The sequence below is a fragment of the Plectropomus leopardus genome, chromosome 17 (assembly GCF_008729295.1).
Source record: "Plectropomus leopardus isolate mb chromosome 17, YSFRI_Pleo_2.0, whole genome shotgun sequence".
Lineage (NCBI taxonomy): Eukaryota > Metazoa > Chordata > Actinopteri > Perciformes > Serranidae > Plectropomus > Plectropomus leopardus.
In genome coordinates this window covers 29,058,512-29,076,011 of record NC_056479.1, presented here as the reverse complement: position 1 = coordinate 29,076,011, position 17,500 = coordinate 29,058,512, and the positions used below count along the sequence as shown (strand labels likewise).

Sequence of the window (17,500 nt, the reverse complement as noted above, 5' to 3'; positions counted from 1 at the left end):
CTGACATCATATACATACATGCAGACATACATACGTATATGCAGGAGTGTTCAAAGGATTCAGCCTCAAAATGATAATTACAATAATAATTAAAAAAGAAATAAAAGGATCAAGCCCATTTATTAAAGGTCTTTTAACTTTTGCAAAAGTGTGCCGTGGATTTTTTTTTTTGGGTTTTGAGTTATTGGCAAAAGAATGAACAAGTCTAACGTCTCCCTCCTTTTTTGGCTATTGATTTAAAGCCACTAGACTCCGTCGGCATAAATGGTAACTCTTTTGCAGAACGAAGGAGTCTCTGGTCTGTCGCCCTCGTAACAATTAAAAGTTAATGTTCACATTTCTTAATGAGCTCCTAAATGAAGTCATACTGACAGTTTGAGGCCTCAGCAGCAGCTGTGTGAGATTTTCGTGGATGGATGAAACGTGGAGATCTCGGGCTCAGCTTGTCTCCATTTCTTCCAGTTTTTCTGACAAAGAGTACAGACAAGATGAACTGATGATAAAAAAATAACGATGTGGTTCAGGTGGAGTCCTACAGCTCGTTCTGCGGCGGACTTCCTGCCCCTGAGTGTTCGGACAATCCTCTGCGCTACAAGTTCAGCTGGAGTCCGTACGGCGTCCTCCTCAACACCATCAGCCCCGCCGTCTTCCTCCAAGACAACGAGGTACCGAAGCCTCAGAAATTATTTATTAAAAAAAAAAGTTGTCCTAAAATTACACTGCTCTAATTTAAGAGGAGAAACTGAATCTGCGTGCGTTCTTGTTCAGGTGGTGAGCATCCCGGCCGGCGGCGCTCTCTGATGGAGTCCACCGCGCCGATGGACTTCTTCCCTGGTTTCAATCTGGAGGGATTTCCAAACCGTGACAGCACCAAGTACGCCGAACCGTACGGCATCCAGACAGCACACACACTCATCAGAGGAACACTGCGCTTCAAGGTACACACACACACACACACACACACACACACACACACACACACACACACACACACACACACACAGACAGAGACCTTGCAGAGTTTCATCTTTACTTAATTAACCTGCTCATTATCTGCTTTTCTGCAGCAGCAAGTCAGAGGTAAAGTTTTTGTTTAAGATGGTTACTGTGAATTTTGAGTGCAGCTGGGGAAAAAATGTGTTTTAGTAAACTGGAAATCTGCCCTCCCTCCCTTACAAAGGCAAGAGTCATATTTAGAATAATTAATATTTAAATTATTTTATAACCAATTATATTTTTCTCTGTTGTCATTATTATTTTTGGGAGGAGAGAGAGTGCATGGTGCATTTCTTTTTTGACTGTTTTTGCTCTCCCGTCTCTCGTAACGTTTGATTGTTTTCTTTATCGGCTGCTGAAAGATGTTGAACACGGATCAGTTGGATTTTTTTTTCTGTCTGAACTTTCACCAATAAAAAAAATAATGGAAAAAATATGGTTAGGGAGCCATCTAAGAATTGTTTTTGTTATTTTGTTATGTTCGGGATATTTTCTATCAATATCAAAAATCAATTATTTGTCTAAAAAAGAAAAAAAAAAAAAAAAAGGGCATCATGGCCCAAGTTGATGCCATAAAATGTCTCGATTATTCTGACCTGAAGTCCAGCACCTCAGGATATTCAGTTTAAAACAATGACCAATGATCATGATCATTATTTATTGTTTTTATTGTCATCATTTTTACTATTTTGTTTTTTCAATGCTTTTTTCAGTATCTGCAGATTTGGGTTTTTTTTTAATCTTTTTCATCCTTTTTACTGATTTTATTCCTTTTCATAACTTTTGACAACCATTGCTGCAAGTTCTTTTTTATTGGATTTTGTGCTGTCGTGTTTTATATCATCTTTGCACACCTAATGTGAATCCAGGGCATTTCTGTAAATTTTCAAAGAATAAACAATGACTTGATGAGATCGTAACCTCTGTACCGTGATACGAATCACCAGATTCTCCCTGTGTCGTCTGTCTCTAATGTCCCTGTAAATATGTTTATTGTGTCTTTTTTTTGTCCCACAGGGCTTCTCAAAGGCCATGAGTGGGTTTGTCAAACTGGGTCTAATCAACAGCGAGCCCTGTCCCATATTACAGCGCACTTCGTCTCCTGTTTCCTGGGTAAGAACCTCCGCTGAAGATCCATTCAGTGTTCAAAAAAAGAAAGTGCCGGCGGTTGAAAGGCAGCCTCTGAGCAGTGCCTCCAGCCTCCGCGCTCTCTCCAGTCTGTCATTCACATTGATAAAATGAACTGTTTTGCAGCTTGCCCACTTGAAGCATCTCACTGTGGAAGTGGGTTTAGCTGAAGAGTCTATTACATTACCGTCAATAGCTGCTTGTAAACATCAAGGCTGCCGCGAGCCAAGGCTCTCTGGCACTGCCGAGAGTTTACAGCAGTTAATTTTTGTCGTCTTTTATCCCTTTCGGATGAAAGAGACGAACTGCATGTTTCAGATATGTTTATCAGAAATCAGAAAAACACGATGAGCAGTTTTAAGGCTGCGGCTTTTCTGTCTGTAAACGCTCAAAAAATAATATGTCCTGGGAACTACATGCAAAGAGACATAGAGAAATGGTGGAAACATTCGGCCCGCGAGCCTCGTAAAAGCTTAATGTAGCTTTTTCTAAAATCATCTTAAACTTAATTTCTAAAGAGAGGAGACACGCAAGGAGCTAGTGGACAGACTAGCAGCCAGGACACAGTCCAGGTGCTAAAGAGGAGCTAGACTAGGAGACAGACTAGGAGCTAAGACGTTACTAGGACACAGAATAGGAACTAAAAAGGAGACAGGACACAGACAAGGAGCTAGTAGAAACTTTGGGAGACAGACTGGGATCTTAAATGGACTAGGAGCTAAGACACAGTCTAGGTGACAAAGATGAGCTTTAGGAGACAGATTAGAAACTAGGAAGGAGCTACGACATAGAATAGGAACTAAAAAAGGAGGGAGGTAACAAACAAGGAACTAGGAGTCAGTCAAGGAGCTGAAGAGAAGCTTTAGGAGACAGATTAGGACCTCTAAAGGAGCAAGGAGACAGAGGGGGACCTAAGACACAGCCTAGGTGACAAAGAGGAGCTTTAGGAGACAGAATAGAAAGAAAGAAGGAGCTAGGACACAGAATAGGAACTAGAAAATGAGGTAGGATACAGACAAGGACTTATGAGCCAGTTTAGGAGCTAAAGTGAAGCTCTACGAGACAGACTAGGAGCTAAAAGGAGAGACGGTCAAGGTGCTAAAAAGGAGCTTTAGGAGACAGAGTAGGAGCTAAGAAGGATCTTGGACACAGACAAGGAGCAAGGAGTCAGTATAAGAGCTAAAGAGGAGCTTCAGGAGGCAGACTAGGACCTTAAAAGGAGCTAGGAGACAGACTAGGAGCTAAAAGGGAGCTAGGAGACAGAGAAGGGGTAAGAAGGATCCAGGACACAGACAAGTCCAGGTAGGACACAGACAAGGAGCTAGGAGTCAGATTAGAAGCTAAAGAGAAGCTAGGAGACAGTCTAGGAGTTGAAAAGTGGCTTTACAGGACCTTGGAGACAGACGCAGGATTTGAAGACGACTTGTAGGAGACATTTAAGTTTGAATTAGAATAATAGTTTGAAAGTGTCTGAATGTGATTGTCTTTTAAATTTGGAGGATTACAAAGAGAAACTGTGGTGTGTCCTTTCGTCTCTGCAGAGAGACCTCCTCTGTGAGCAGATCGGCGTGTCCCCCTCCGTCTCCCAGGACGCCTTCGAAGAAGCCGTATACGAACGTGTGGGAAAGGACGACTTTGTGATGGAAACTCTGAGATGGTGAGAGACTGAAAACTGGGGTTCGAGTGTGAAGCGTCCAGGATGAGTCAGCACCTCCAGGTCTGAGGACGTTAGCTGGACACTCGGCCTCAGAGACGGGTGTAATTCACCGGTTTCATTACGATGCGATACTATATCGATATTTTGGACCACGATACAATATTTGTCGATATAACAAAGTCACGATACGATTTCAATTCAATTTAATTTAGGAGCTGACGATTGACATGAGCCGATATAATCTGCTCATATCCCCTTTATTTTGTTTTTGGCCAGAAGAGATAAAAACATATAAATAATTGTAAATAAAAGTTAGAATTTTATCTCACCTTTACCTTATCCTCAAAACATAATGAAAATATAAATATAAGCTCAATGATAACTGTCAAGGACCATAGACAAAACAACTGTCCTTTATAAGTCCCGTGTCCTCCACATGCTAACCTTGTTAGCATAAGCCTATGGCGATTGACATTGCATAAATTAGCTTAGCTAGCTTACCCAGTTTACAGTAATATTTCTGCTTTCTCTCACTCGTCGTTAGTTTAAGTCACTGTATCTCCTGTCAGAGCAGCCTGATAAATTTCAGTCTGCATGCACGATTTTTTCAGTCAAACATTTTTGAAACCGAGCAGCTGATGTTGAATTCGCAAGAAGTTAGCAGAGAGAGATACCTGGCATGTACAACGAGTTTCTCTAAAAACAAAATATTTCCACAATGATGATTTATTCTCGGGTAAACTGCGTTATCCTCATCGTCTTTGTCTGATGGTGACTCAGAATTTCAAAATAAAGGCGCATCTGAAAGAGGATATGTATCGATATTTTCACTTTGCATCGATGTTACGTGATGGTTGCTCCTTCGGTCGATATATCGATGCAGATCGATGGATTGTTACTCTCCTCGATGGGGAGCTGCTGCCTCTTTTGCTTCCGATAATGAAGCCTCCTGGGTGAGTCCCAGTTCGGAGGTTTCACGGGAACCCCTGAGTAGACCCAGACCTCTGGATAGTCTGTTGCCAGAGGAGGCAGAGAGCGACTTAATAAGACGTGGCCTAAAAATTTGTGAAAAGGAAATTATCGTCCTGTGTTGTCATTATTAAAAGAAAATAACCTAACAATAAGCACACAAAAAAACGTAGTTTTCTGGACATTTTTCCCTATTTTATTTTTTAAATTAATTTCTCATAAAACTGATTTTAGGTAATTTCTTGCGATTTGTGGGGCATTTCTTGCCAAGTTGGTCATTGCTTTTTAACACCATATTTACTTGTGGAAGGTGTCTGCATGCAGCAGAGGATGGCGTCGTCTGTCGCCGTCTGCGGCAGAGAGTGTTACTGTAAGTTTATTTGACGTGTTTGCTTTACAGCATAAATAACTCGACATTTGTACGGCATGATATTTTCTACACGCTAACACAGATGCCAAAAAGTTTGTGGAGCAATTTGTATTTTGTTCCATGAAACAATCGAAATTCTTCGACATGCCCCTTTGAACAAGTCCTTCGAATGTCCATTTGTCTGTGCTGCTCGGCTCTGATTTGACGAGGCAGAAGCTGACGTCTTTCGCTCTTCAAAGTCAGCGTTGGCGCTATGGATGGCGTGCTGTGAACAAGGCCGAGGCTGCTCCTCTTCTGCACAGTTTTCACTTCCCTCCTTAATGAGGACGCCTGAAGTGGTGTAGTGCGCACACTCTTCAATTTAAATCAGCTTTTCCAAGGGTCTCTTCAGACCAAGGCTCCGTGCCGCCATTGTTCTGCCGCCGCTGGCGGTGAAGGGAAGAGAGCCGCGGTGGCATTGAAACATAAATTCCTCTGACGGTAAAAGTGAACTGAAACATTCCATCTGTGCAGTTACAAGAGTAAAAAGCCAACGTGCTCACAGCTCAAATTGAATGACTTGTTGTTCATTTATTCAATTCACCAGCAAAGCAGCGACAAAAAGCAACTGCTCATCTCTTTAGATTTAGCCAAGGATGTGTGGGCTGCTGCCGCAACGCTGTCGGGGTAATTTTCTTTTAAAACTTTTCAAACGGCTTTTTGAAGGTTGCTCTATTGTGAGAAAAAGTCTTGTGTTTTTGTCTCTCTGTGTTCAGGTTTGGGATGCTGAGCGACGAGTCGGTGCTTCACGCCGACAGCGCGCTGGCTGCTCTGACGAAACATCTGGAAGCCAAACTCTCCTTCGGTGAGACGAAGCTTGTTTTATTTCCACAGATTAGAAGTACCAAATGTGATATCATCACCGAAATTACTAACGACTTCTCCGGCCCGGGTAGATAAGGGCGAGCGAGACATGATCGTCATGAGGAACGACGTCGGGCTGCGCCACCCAACTGGCGAGCTGGAGACCAAACACATCAGCCTGGTGGTGTACGGCGACCCCTTCGGCTTCTCCGCCATGGCCAAAACTGTAGGATACCCAGCAGCCATTGCTGCTCGCATGGTCCTTGATGGTCAGTAACATCGTTTGGGAAAATTGTTTCTGTTTTTAAGTTGAAAACTCTGAACACCAAACACACAAAACAAAGTATAATGAATATTGATGTGATTTTGAAAAAAATTGCTCTCGGCTGTTTGTGGCAACAAGAAAGAAATATTTTATTTATTTGTTTTTTTTATTTATGCTCTATTGAGGATCCGTGTTTTTTAAAAACTATCTAAATATCAAAAACGTTTAAGCTCACTGTCACTGCTGTCGAGTCCCCTGGGTCCTATAACGTAACGTTACATCTGGTGTCGAGTCACGTCATTTAAATCCAATCACTGGTCAGCAAACATCGGTTGTCCAAAAACATTTTTGAATATAACTGAACTGCCAGCTAACAGGTATTAAACCAAACAAAGAAATCTGGCGGTCAGTTGTTTGTGTCGGTGGCCAAACGTGCGAAGAGGTCTGAAGTTTAGCTACATTTAACCAAAGCAAAAGATAAGTATGGAGAGAAATGCAATATATGTTGCAAAATAATTTCTCCGACCTCCATGGCCAAGCACAACGTTGTGCATCAAATTAAACCTAAATGCAGTAACTTCAACTGTCTTTGAGTTCAAAAAAGCTCATTCAGCTCCGTCAGCTGCTGCTGCTGCACAGCCAGCTCGGTCTGCATCGTCATACACTCACAGCAGGATAGAGCTGGTTAGCTCACGCTGTAAAATGAGGCAAAGGTAAATGAAATGTCATCATGATGTCTTCAAATGTAACATAAAAAAGAAGAAAATTTGGATTTTGGGGAGAAACTTTGGGTGAGAAATGTTTTTTCTCAGCAATATATAATGGAGAATAAAGATGGAAGGACAACCTGTTTAACATCCTGTCATGAGCTCATCTTATCATGCATCACTAAAACTACTGATGCCAAACTTAATATTTCAATTACAAAATTTCAAAAAATAAATAAATATTGCCTCATTTTCTGCCAAATAATAGAAAAGTATCAATGCAGACTACAGACAAACAGTAGAACAGAAGTGGAGACTGTTGCTGCAGATTGTGAACCTGCTGCATGTTCTGAAACAAACTAAAACCAGCAGATACGTAGAAAGTTGATTCTTAAATTGTTGATGTTCCCGATCTGAACCTAAATTTGTGCGTCTCCTCTCTGCAGGTGAAATCAGCACAAAGGGATTAGTGGTTCCGATGACGAAGGATGTCTACGGGCCGGCGCTGGCCCGACTGAAGGAGGAAGGACTTCAGTTCATGTCCAAGAGCACGCTGCTGGAGTAAAGCTGAACAGAGCAGACCAGAAATCACTGTAAATACAGAGAACATTTTCAAATCCTCATTTCAGCTGCCTTTTCAACGACTTTATCACGACTGGATTTTTCCAAAAGACTCACACTGACCTTTTTTCTCATGTTTAAGGTTCTCTTTTTAATTGACAGCCGAGCGGCTGACAGAAGAAATATGTCTTTTTTTCTTTTCTTTTTCAAATAATTATATAAATGTTTAAAAGGGGAATAAAGGTTGACCTTTCAAAATTCGCTTCCTTTCAAAAACACGGGAAAAAAGGCAATAAGCACCTTGGTAAGAAAAGTTCTGCAAATTGAAAGAAATTATTAGAAAACTATTTTTTAAAAACACTTCTTTACCGGTACTTTCCTTGTTTGTCTTTGTTTGTTTTTTTTACTTTCTTTTTTCTTTTCTATTTTTTTTGCTGATTTTCAGGTTGTTTACATTTACTTTTTTGCGAATTTCTTGCAATTTGTGAGTAATTTCTTTCAAAGTTGCTCATTGCATTTTTTCAATGTTTCTGAAAGAAATCAAAGCAATTTGCTCAATTTTTTAAGTGTTAGAGCATTAAAAAGCTAAAAAGACGTCTCATCAATAGGTTAAACTTCTGTAGTCAGGTCCGCCTGAGAGTCTTACTGATGACGTTAAAACGAAGACGAAACGAACGCTGCAGATGACCTTCATGCAGGGCTGTTAGCATTAACATTAACAACTTGTCAATATTCAAAATATTCTAAAATCAAAATGATTGAGTTGAAAATGTGATTTAAAAGCTGCAATTAATTTCCATTAATGATTGAAATTCTGCGATTAATGAGTTGTTTGCGGCGCAGTCGTCTACTGTGTTGTTAAGAGTGAACTCTAAAGAAGCTGAGAGCAGCTGCCCATGGATATCTTCAGCGTTTTTGTACAGGATCATGAGATCATGATCATTTTTTTTTCTTTTTTATTGTGATGCTTATGTATGATACAGATTGTATGCAATTTTATTACAATCTCAATTTCTAAAATTTACAATAATTATTATAAAACATTTGCTTTGTCATGCCTTTATAATTTGAAAATTAAAAACTCATAGTGCAACTGTTAAAATAAGAGATACATGCATCTTACTTGAAATTGATTTTAATTATCTCAGGGTAATATTGAAAAATCTGAGCACTAAAAATTAAGAAATATCTCTAAATATTATTTATCATCACTTGATCTGGATTCGGTAACTTAAACCTGATCGGTAATGGTGGCTCCGGGCTGATATTGGGATCACTGGTAGAAATTTTTATTTGAGATGTTTTAAAAAAATGAATTCTTTATTTGTAGAACCCGTGTTAAATTTTTCAGACTTTTTATTGTCTGCCACCTGAGCAATATTTATTTTATCCTTCGGGCTTGGATTTGGGCACCTTGTAAACGCTTAGTTACATGCTTTATGTGGGTATATCGAGAAATACCCAAAAAAGAGTTATTTTATTACCTGAGATATATTTTTTAAAATATTAAACGAAATCCATATTTATATGTGATATGTAGCTTATATTTGGGCCTCCTGGGGTTTTAGGCAGCAGCGTGTTTGGTTGATATTTTCGTAGATTTTTAGATTTGGATCTGAATGACACAGACTCCCCTCAGATTTAAAAAGACAGAACTCAATTCAGAGTTAAAAAAATTATAACTTTGGAGTGAAAAACAGCAACACTGACTCCTTAGTGATCTTCTAACAGTTCAGTTTTTTTCAGTGTTTCCGTTGACATGCACACATTTGTTTGTAAAAGCTTGTTTTGATGCATTTTTGCTTTAAAAAATGTAAAAATTGTTACATGAATAAATATGTTATGTTACATTCTTTACTCTTTTTTCATCTTTTAAAGACTAAAAGTTTGATCTGATAAATATGTCCATGTGACAGATGCCAGGGTTTCCCACACATTTATGTATTTACAGCAGCCTGCTACGTTTAAAACATCTGCCGCTATGAATAGATTTTCTGTTTTGCAGCAGCTGCTCCTCTCAGCCATCGATCCGATCCGATCCGATCTGATCTGATCTGATCTGATCTGATCTGATCTGATCCGATCCGATCTGATCTGATCTGATCATCTGTGAACGGATCAACAGATCAATAAAGGAAACCCGGGGGGGACACACACATTTAAAAGAAAAAGAGGAAAGTTTGCCGTCATGCCCCCCATCCCACTGTCATAGTTACTGCTTATTCTGTGGGAAATGCTGAGGCCTAAGGCCTTATTTAACATATATGCTACTTTTACTAACTTGAACTTTTTGAACATATACATATACTAAATAAGCAAAACATACTAGAATATGAGGAGCGCTAGCCGTCTGTAACAGACAAAAACTGCAGTTCCTGCAGTTAGAAGCTTCAGAAGTTAAAATGTCCAACTTTACAGCAGAAATCAACAAATTTACAGCCTGGTACAAAAATTATATAAGCTCCTATATAACACTTTAAATCTCACCTGTTTGTATTTTACTAAGGCTTAAAATTAGTCATATTCGAGGGTGGAGCCGTTGAAGTTGCAAGTTGTCCTCCGACAGTGTCCTCAGCTTTCAGTCGCCACTCGACAGATCCACCTTCGCACCCAAATATGGTCAACTGGCTCCTGAAAAATAAGATGGTGATAGTTTTAATCTAGAATTTGAGGCTTCAAAACAAGAGTCGACGTAACTGTAGCTACGCCCATTAATTTACAGTCTGTGCACAATTTAAACCAACAAGTTTAATCAGAACTTTCTTCGTAGCTGCATACCTGCAAAGGTAAGCTTAATACCTTTTTTTAATTGTATTTTGGTGAAGTGAACCTTTGAGATTTTTCTGCTTTTACTAACTTTCTGAATGTCTTTAAAGCTCCTGTGGGGACCTCATTCAAGCACCAAGGACTCCCTGCAGTTTTGTAAGTACTGAAATACTTTATGTACAGTACTGAGATAAAAGTATTTGGATATTTCTATTTTTTGTTGATTTCTGCTTGTACTTTAGACTTTTTGATATTTTATATTCAAAATGTAGATTTAAATCACCAACAGGTATGCATGTACATTTTTGTGATTCAAGGTGCATTTTGCTTTAAATGAAGTTATACAGTATTTGTTGCTCCTCCTTCCTGAAAGCTGTTTTATTTAAATACAGAAACTTTCATTATAATTCTGTACACTTGCACTGTTTTATTGTACTTTTACTGAAGAAAAGTGAGTACTTTCCCCACCAGTAAAAGTAAAGTCTGAGTTTCAGATTTACTCCACAGTCAAAGATTTTGTAACCAGACCCTTGACTCTGCTTTTTGTGTTTCTGACATCTTCTTGACCTCCAGCTCGGGACAAAAAAAAAAAAAAGACAATCAGCCCATTTGCTTCCACTCAATTTGGAAGCAGCCATGCAAACTAGGCCACCAAGCAGGGGATAATTGGGCATGTAATTATGAAAGGTCACAAATGCAAATGAAGGTGTGGATACGGCGTTCGGTCAAGACAACGTCTGGACACTTGACCTATTTTCTTGTCCTGAAAAGACGCGTTTCTTGCAGAGTCTTAGCCCGGATTAACACATGGGAAATCAATCAGAATAACCAGTTCAGTGCGGGGATTAAAGTATGACTCCATAAAGGGAAAATGCATAATCCACAGGCCGGACAGAACTCATCAGTCTTTATTTTCTCTGCTTCTGTGTTGGTTTCGTTAACACCGCTCTCTGTCAGGCTCACAGGGTGTCTGCTCCAGCTTTTGTCTCACCATTGTGACCTCTGACCTCGGACCTGCTTGCTGTTGCTCGTCTGTGAGGCTGCCGATGGACGGCTCATTCTGCTGCTGTAAGTCACTCTGAGTAAACACATCAGCCAAAAGGCCTAAAATGTAAATGTAACCCACTTTCTCAGATTAACCTCTTTGTCCTCCTGCTGGGAGTCACGTCTTAGTTTTCAAACCTAGATATCAAAAATGTTAGCCGATATGCAAAAAAAGCTTATTTGAAATTTTGCATCATGTAAACTTTATGAAATTTGTATGCAGTATTTATGAACCCAAACATTTTTGGTGATGTCCTGCCACCAGGGGGCCACAAAATACTATTGTACACAAAAATATCAGAATTTAACGGCCATCCTTAGACTCCATTCCTGCTCCCCACATGATGCCCCCTGTTACTGACTATGACAGAAGTTCACAAAGACTATTTGGTGTCATTTGGTCTGCTTTTTTACAGTTGTCCTGCAGCAGTGACACTCAGGTTATGGCCAGTGGGCCAAATCTGGCCCCTGATACAGTGCCGGTTGGGCCCCCAATGATTTTCTAATTCACTATAAAAATAAAGTGATTTACACGGGGAATTGTTTTTGTACTTTTACTATACAGAAGGTGCCAGAGTGTGTAAAACAGCATCAAAATAGAGACTGTTTATTGAAGAAAAAAAAAGTGCCAGTGGGGGATCCTCCACACCCCCAACAGAGGTCCTCGCTTAGCCCCTTTTGTATTAACATCCTAGGAATGTCCTGAAATCCTAGAAACATCATAAAATCCTACAAATGTTATAAAATCTTATAAACATCTTAAAATCCTAGAAACAATCATAAAGTTGCCCGCACAAATCACAAAACAGTTTTTAAGAAAAAAACATTCGCCAAAATGCTAAAAAAAATATTTGACATGCCTTCCCCTTTTGGCAAAACCACCTCCCCTTTTTGTACACGTCCCCCGGGGAATATCAGGGTTACCACGGTTATGGAAAACCTGTGATTCTCACATTTTTTTAGGCCTGGAAAAGTAAACAATGGCAACAAATGGCACCAAAGCGTCGTAGTGTAGTATATCGTCGAAAATAGCACTAAGACATCACAGTATAGTATGTCGATGCGTTGGCTCGCCCTGTTAAAACACTTACTCATAAACCATGAAGATCACAAGTTCAAGTTCAATAGAACGTGGAAAATGTGAAGCATCAGGAGGTTTGGCTCAGTGGGTAAATCAGGCAGTTAGTGTGCCTGAGGTTGGTGGTTCGAGTCTTATCTGGGACAGACTTTTGAAGACTACTGTCCAAAGCACAGACCTAAAGGGTACTTCGAGTACACGAAGTTGAGAGACATTTAGGACAGTCAAGAGACAGGAATTTGGGGGAAAGAAAAGATGTTAGTTTAAGAGAGAGGAAAGTCAGTGAAGTTACAGGCAGTTGGGTTGTGAGACAGGAAGTCAAGGTGAGGAATTTAAGTTGAGAGACAGGAAGTTGAGTGAAGGTAGAAGCTGGTGGTGGAGGATGAGCGTGTAAGAGGTGAAAATAGGAATAGGAACTGGGTAAGTAGAGGGGACAGAAAGTAAAAAGTAAGGGACTGGAATAGGAAAGTCAGGAACAGCACGACGCAGCCTAGCGCGAGTCTGAAAGACGAAATAAGGGGATGATACATCCCTTAGATCTTCAAAGACAGGGAGCAGTCCTAAAACTAGTGATGGTGAGATGAAGTGTCATGAAGCGTTAAAGCTTTCAATCCAATTGGTTCACTCGTGGGCCGAAGCTTCACGGTGCTTCATTTGCTCTACTGTGCCATCAAGTGGACAATAAATGTAAAACAGGCAGAGTGGCTTTGGTGCATGAAGCTATGAATTGAATTGTGCTTAAATGATAATGCCATTAAACCAATAATAAATTAATTAATAAGCTCAAATAGATTGCAAACAAATGCACAATAAAGTCCAAAGTCAATAAACTGTGAGGGGAGAGTGGAGGTCCGTTGTGTTTCGTTGCCCCTTATATTTCAAATCGCACGCCAAATCCTTGAACCATTTCCTGAATCAGTCACGTGGCACAGCCGGCTCCGGAGGCTTCGAACGTCACCACATACGTCATCTATACAAGCCTCGATACGTGCTTCACTGAAATCGTCATGAATTACTCGACACGCTTCAAAGCCTCGACACGAAAGGACACATCACTACCTAAAACATAAGACGTCCGGTACGTCATTAATGATGCACCTGCCAAGAACTTTGTTGATTATCGGCCTGACTCGTATACCAGTCGAAGGTTCGACAGACGTCACTGCCGATACTGAATTTTCCGTTTCAGCTCCATATGACCGTTATATCAGCAGAGCAGACAGATATATCAGCTGATATTTTATTTATGCCATAAAATATAATTTGGTTGTAGATTCATACAGTTTGTTCTGCATTATTATTGGTTGTGATAATGCAGAACAAATTAAGGCATGAAAAGTTGAGCGATATATTGTTTTGCCCAATAAATCAGGTGAAGTTGTTCCAAGAGAGGTAAAACCAGTATCGGCAGATGCGTCCGTCGAAATCAAGGAATAGCGGTAAAGAAATGTCAAAGTATAATCTGAGGTAATTTAGAAACTGTGATGTAATAACATACTTTGTCCTCTAGAGAGTACTGACATGTTTTAATATTCACATGTATAGTATTTTGACACAATTGTCTCCTCGTCTTGTATATGTATACTTTTCACCAATGCACACAGAAACAAAACACTCCAACAGGCTCTTTCTTTGGTGTTCTTTCACTTATTTAATCCCCTAACTAATAATCCAGCAGTGTTTCATGTCCAGCTAAAAAAAACAAACATGTCAGTACCCCATGCATCACATTTAGTCTGTTACAAAATCCAGAATATAAAAGCATTAATATTCTCCAACTAAACCAGTAGAATTAAACCATAACATTTGAATACACTAAAAATGGTAAAATATAAAAATCTAAAAGTATAAATAGAAATTTGGTCCATCGAGTTGATTACTATAATATTATTTACATTAGATTATTATTATTTTTTTTATTATTATTCCAGGCCCTTATTTTATATTTGACTTCAATAGCACACTGCTGCTACCGTCGCGATGGTATTTACAGAAAGGAGTTCAGTGCAGGAGTTCTATAAAAGACAAGCTATCAAAATATCTCATTTAATGTAAAAAGATGCAGTTTTCCCTTTTTTTCCCGTTTGGCTCAGTGCCAATAAATACAAAAGTTTGTTAGTGGAGTTGAAACGTCTCAGAGCGGTACAGCGTTATAACATCAGACAGTTAGTCTACAGCATGTATCAAAGTTAGAAGTACAGGATGGAAAAATACAAAAAGGCACACAGTACAAAACCGCAGGGAGTCCAGATCCAGCGAAAGTCGGAGAAGTTCTGTTGGTGGTTGAAGTGGAAGGACAAAATGCACATTTGTAAAAGTTAAACAAGAGTTCTTTGTGTTTTTGTTTTGGGCAGTTACACCAGGGATTCAAGGCTCTCTGCGGTGCTGGCGGTTCCCACCACGATGGTACCGTTGTTGTCCGATGACTGGAGGGTTTTTTCGTCTTCTTGCGTCCCGATGAGACTCAGCATGGCTTTGTAAAGGAACTGATACTGCTCCTGCAAAGTGACAGGAAACCCATGTTTTAGATTTTTAAGGTATTTCAGAGTCGTTTTTTCAGTGTTGTTAAATAAAGGGTCTGTGATTTCCAAAAACTTTCCAAGTCAACAGGAAACAATTAAGTTATAGTTATAGTTATAGTTGATAGTATCATCTGAATTATTTCATTTTAATACTGTGTGCCCCCTGTCGGGGCCCATGCAAACCGGCAACGATATGGACGCCCCGCGTAAGCCTGCAGGGGCCCGACAGGGGGGACAATTTAAGCCCCAGTGGAAAAATAAAATAAAAGTGTGAAAATGAAATAATTCAAATAATATTATCACTGGTAATCACAACCTCTGGCAAGTAATGGTAGGTGGGAAATGCCACATTTGCATTTTCATCTGACTTTATACTTAGTTACTCCAGCAATTATTTGGAATTCATTAGTTGTTCACCCTTTGACATCTGAGCTTTATGGTTTGATTTCTTTAAGAAACACAGAAAGTTACGAGTTAAAAGAAAATTCCCTGGAAGGTAGCAAAAAAAAAAAAAGACAAAAAATTAATATAATGTAAATTATTTTATTATCATTATTAACTTTTCTAATTCCAACCTCCCTCCTTTTTTTAAAACTAGTTTTCAGGTCATTTTCTAGTTACCTGTTCAAAATTTCTTGAAATTTGTAGTGCATCTGTTGCTTCTCTTGAGTTGCTCATTGCCTTTTTAGCTGTGTTTTCAAAATAAATCAAGCCAGTTGGTTCAGGTTTCATAACAGATTTATTGGAAATTACTTTGAAATCGAAGACCTGTTTAATAAAACAAGTTAATATTATGTTAGACTGCAGTGAAAAAAACATTTATTTTTCTATCAATACTGCAACTATTGTTGGTTACTCCCTTAAAAACTACCATTTTTAACTATTTGCATCAAAAAATGTTGCTATTACGAGGCGTTTCAAAGTTTGCATTTTGCAGTCTGCTTATATTATGTTTTTTTAAGTTTAATTTATATTTATGTGGTTGCTCCAACAGAGCCCATAACCCAGACAAATCCCAGGCTGAAAGGCGAACAACATGCAAACTCCACACAGAAGACCCCACCGTCTTGGCTTGAAAGCCAGGACCCTGTGGCCCTGAGGCGACAGCGTCAGCGTTACAGACAGCGCAGTATCATCAGCATATTGTGAGATAAACAGCAGCCTTACGATGTCGCTGAAGATTCCTGGTCTCATGAGGTTTGTCAGCTTGGCTACTTGGAAGACGTCAACCAAACCTTCGGCCTCCAGCTGACGAGTCAGAGATGATAGGGCACAGAACGTTCCTGCCGTGACTCCACCCACACTAAAAAAGGTAAATCGCCATAAGATATCCTCACTGAGAACAAAAATAACAGCAGAACGTTGAATACTCTGGAGGTCTTACTCATCGTGGACCACACTGGGGCCGTCCTTGACTGCACTCTCCTCTTTCAGCAGGTTAAGGAGCTCGAAGGTGTTGCTGATGGGACTGTCTGGATTCGGCCAGCGGGGGGCGCGGTAGTATTTAACCTCCAGAACATAGTCGTCCTGTCGAGATGAGGGAAGAGAGCAGACAACTGTCACAACATATCGGTGAGATTTATCTTTTTATCTTCTGGCCCCTTCAAACAGAGGGATGTCTCTTTAGTATCGTTTAAAAGGTCCTATATTTTGGTGCCAGTTCTGTTATACTATGACCTTTTGGTGCCATTTGGGACCATTTTTGAGGACATACTATAATGTTTTGGTGACATTTTTTGACGAAATGCTTCTCTATGATGTTTTGTTTTTATTTTTGTGCCATTTGAGGCCATTTTTGAAGACATACTATACTATGAAGTTTTGGTATCATTAACTTTACTGTGACATGTCTCAACAAGCTATAATATGTCATTTTCAAGCATTTTATGGACATTTGACATTTTTTGACAAAATATAGTATGGTGTTTTTAGCAATTGTTTGGTCATACTAGATTATGACTTTTTTGGACTTTTTTTTCACTTTGTATTCTGTGATGCATCTCGAGAAGTTATGTGGCGTTTAAGCATTTGTGTGACGGTCTAATATTTTTTTTCAATTAAATATTGATTGATTGTCAATAACATACAATAAAATAGCATGCCAAAACCCCATAATATAGCATGTTGAAAACAAAACCAAGAATGCAATACTATAGCATGGAAAAATAAGTCAAAATTTGATGTGTCCCAGAAACACCTGAAACTGCATTTAAATGGCATACCAAAACACGCTACAGCATAAAAAGTTGCAAAAACAGCCACAACACCTGATATAGCATGCTGAAAAAACGACCTGAAATTCAATACTATAGTATGGCAAAAAAAAGTCAAAATTTGAAGTATCCCAGAAACAGCAAAAACCGCATTAAATGGCGTGCCGAAACACGCCATAGCAAAGAAAGTTGCAAAAATGGCCAAAAACACCATAATACAGCACGATAAAAACTGAGTGAAAACACCGATGCTATAGTACGGCAAACATTTTCAAAATCTGACATGTGCCAAAACAGCAGTAGCCTTGCTTTTTTGGTCATTTTTCAACATGCTGTTTTGTTGTGTTTTTGACCGTTTTTTCATCTTTCTTTGCTATGGCG

General features: G+C 39.4%; 1 protein-coding gene and 1 long non-coding RNA gene across 2 annotated transcripts in view; one reads left to right on the top strand and one right to left on the bottom strand.

Annotated features, from left to right (window-relative positions):
* Positions 1-7,878, top strand: part of LOC121956058 (alpha-aminoadipic semialdehyde synthase, mitochondrial-like) — an 11,727-nt gene extending 3,849 nt beyond the window's left edge. Inside the window, 8 exon segments of the mRNA XM_042504141.1 lie at positions 525-665; positions 769-790; positions 793-938; positions 2,014-2,109; positions 3,666-3,781; positions 5,876-5,964; positions 6,056-6,232; positions 7,382-7,878. Coding sequence (XP_042360075.1) covers positions 525-665; positions 769-790; positions 793-938; positions 2,014-2,109; positions 3,666-3,781; positions 5,876-5,964; positions 6,056-6,232; positions 7,382-7,500 — 906 coding nt within the window. The 3' untranslated portion in view covers positions 7,501-7,878.
* Positions 7,879-14,011: 6,133 nt separating this feature from the next.
* Positions 14,012-16,659, bottom strand: LOC121957146. Its single transcript, XR_006106735.1, has 3 exons — positions 16,291-16,659; positions 16,074-16,209; positions 14,012-14,882 (listed from the first exon to the last, which is right to left on the bottom strand). It is a non-coding gene; the product is annotated as an uncharacterized LOC121957146 (long non-coding RNA).
* Between the last annotated feature and the right edge of the window lie 841 nt (positions 16,660-17,500).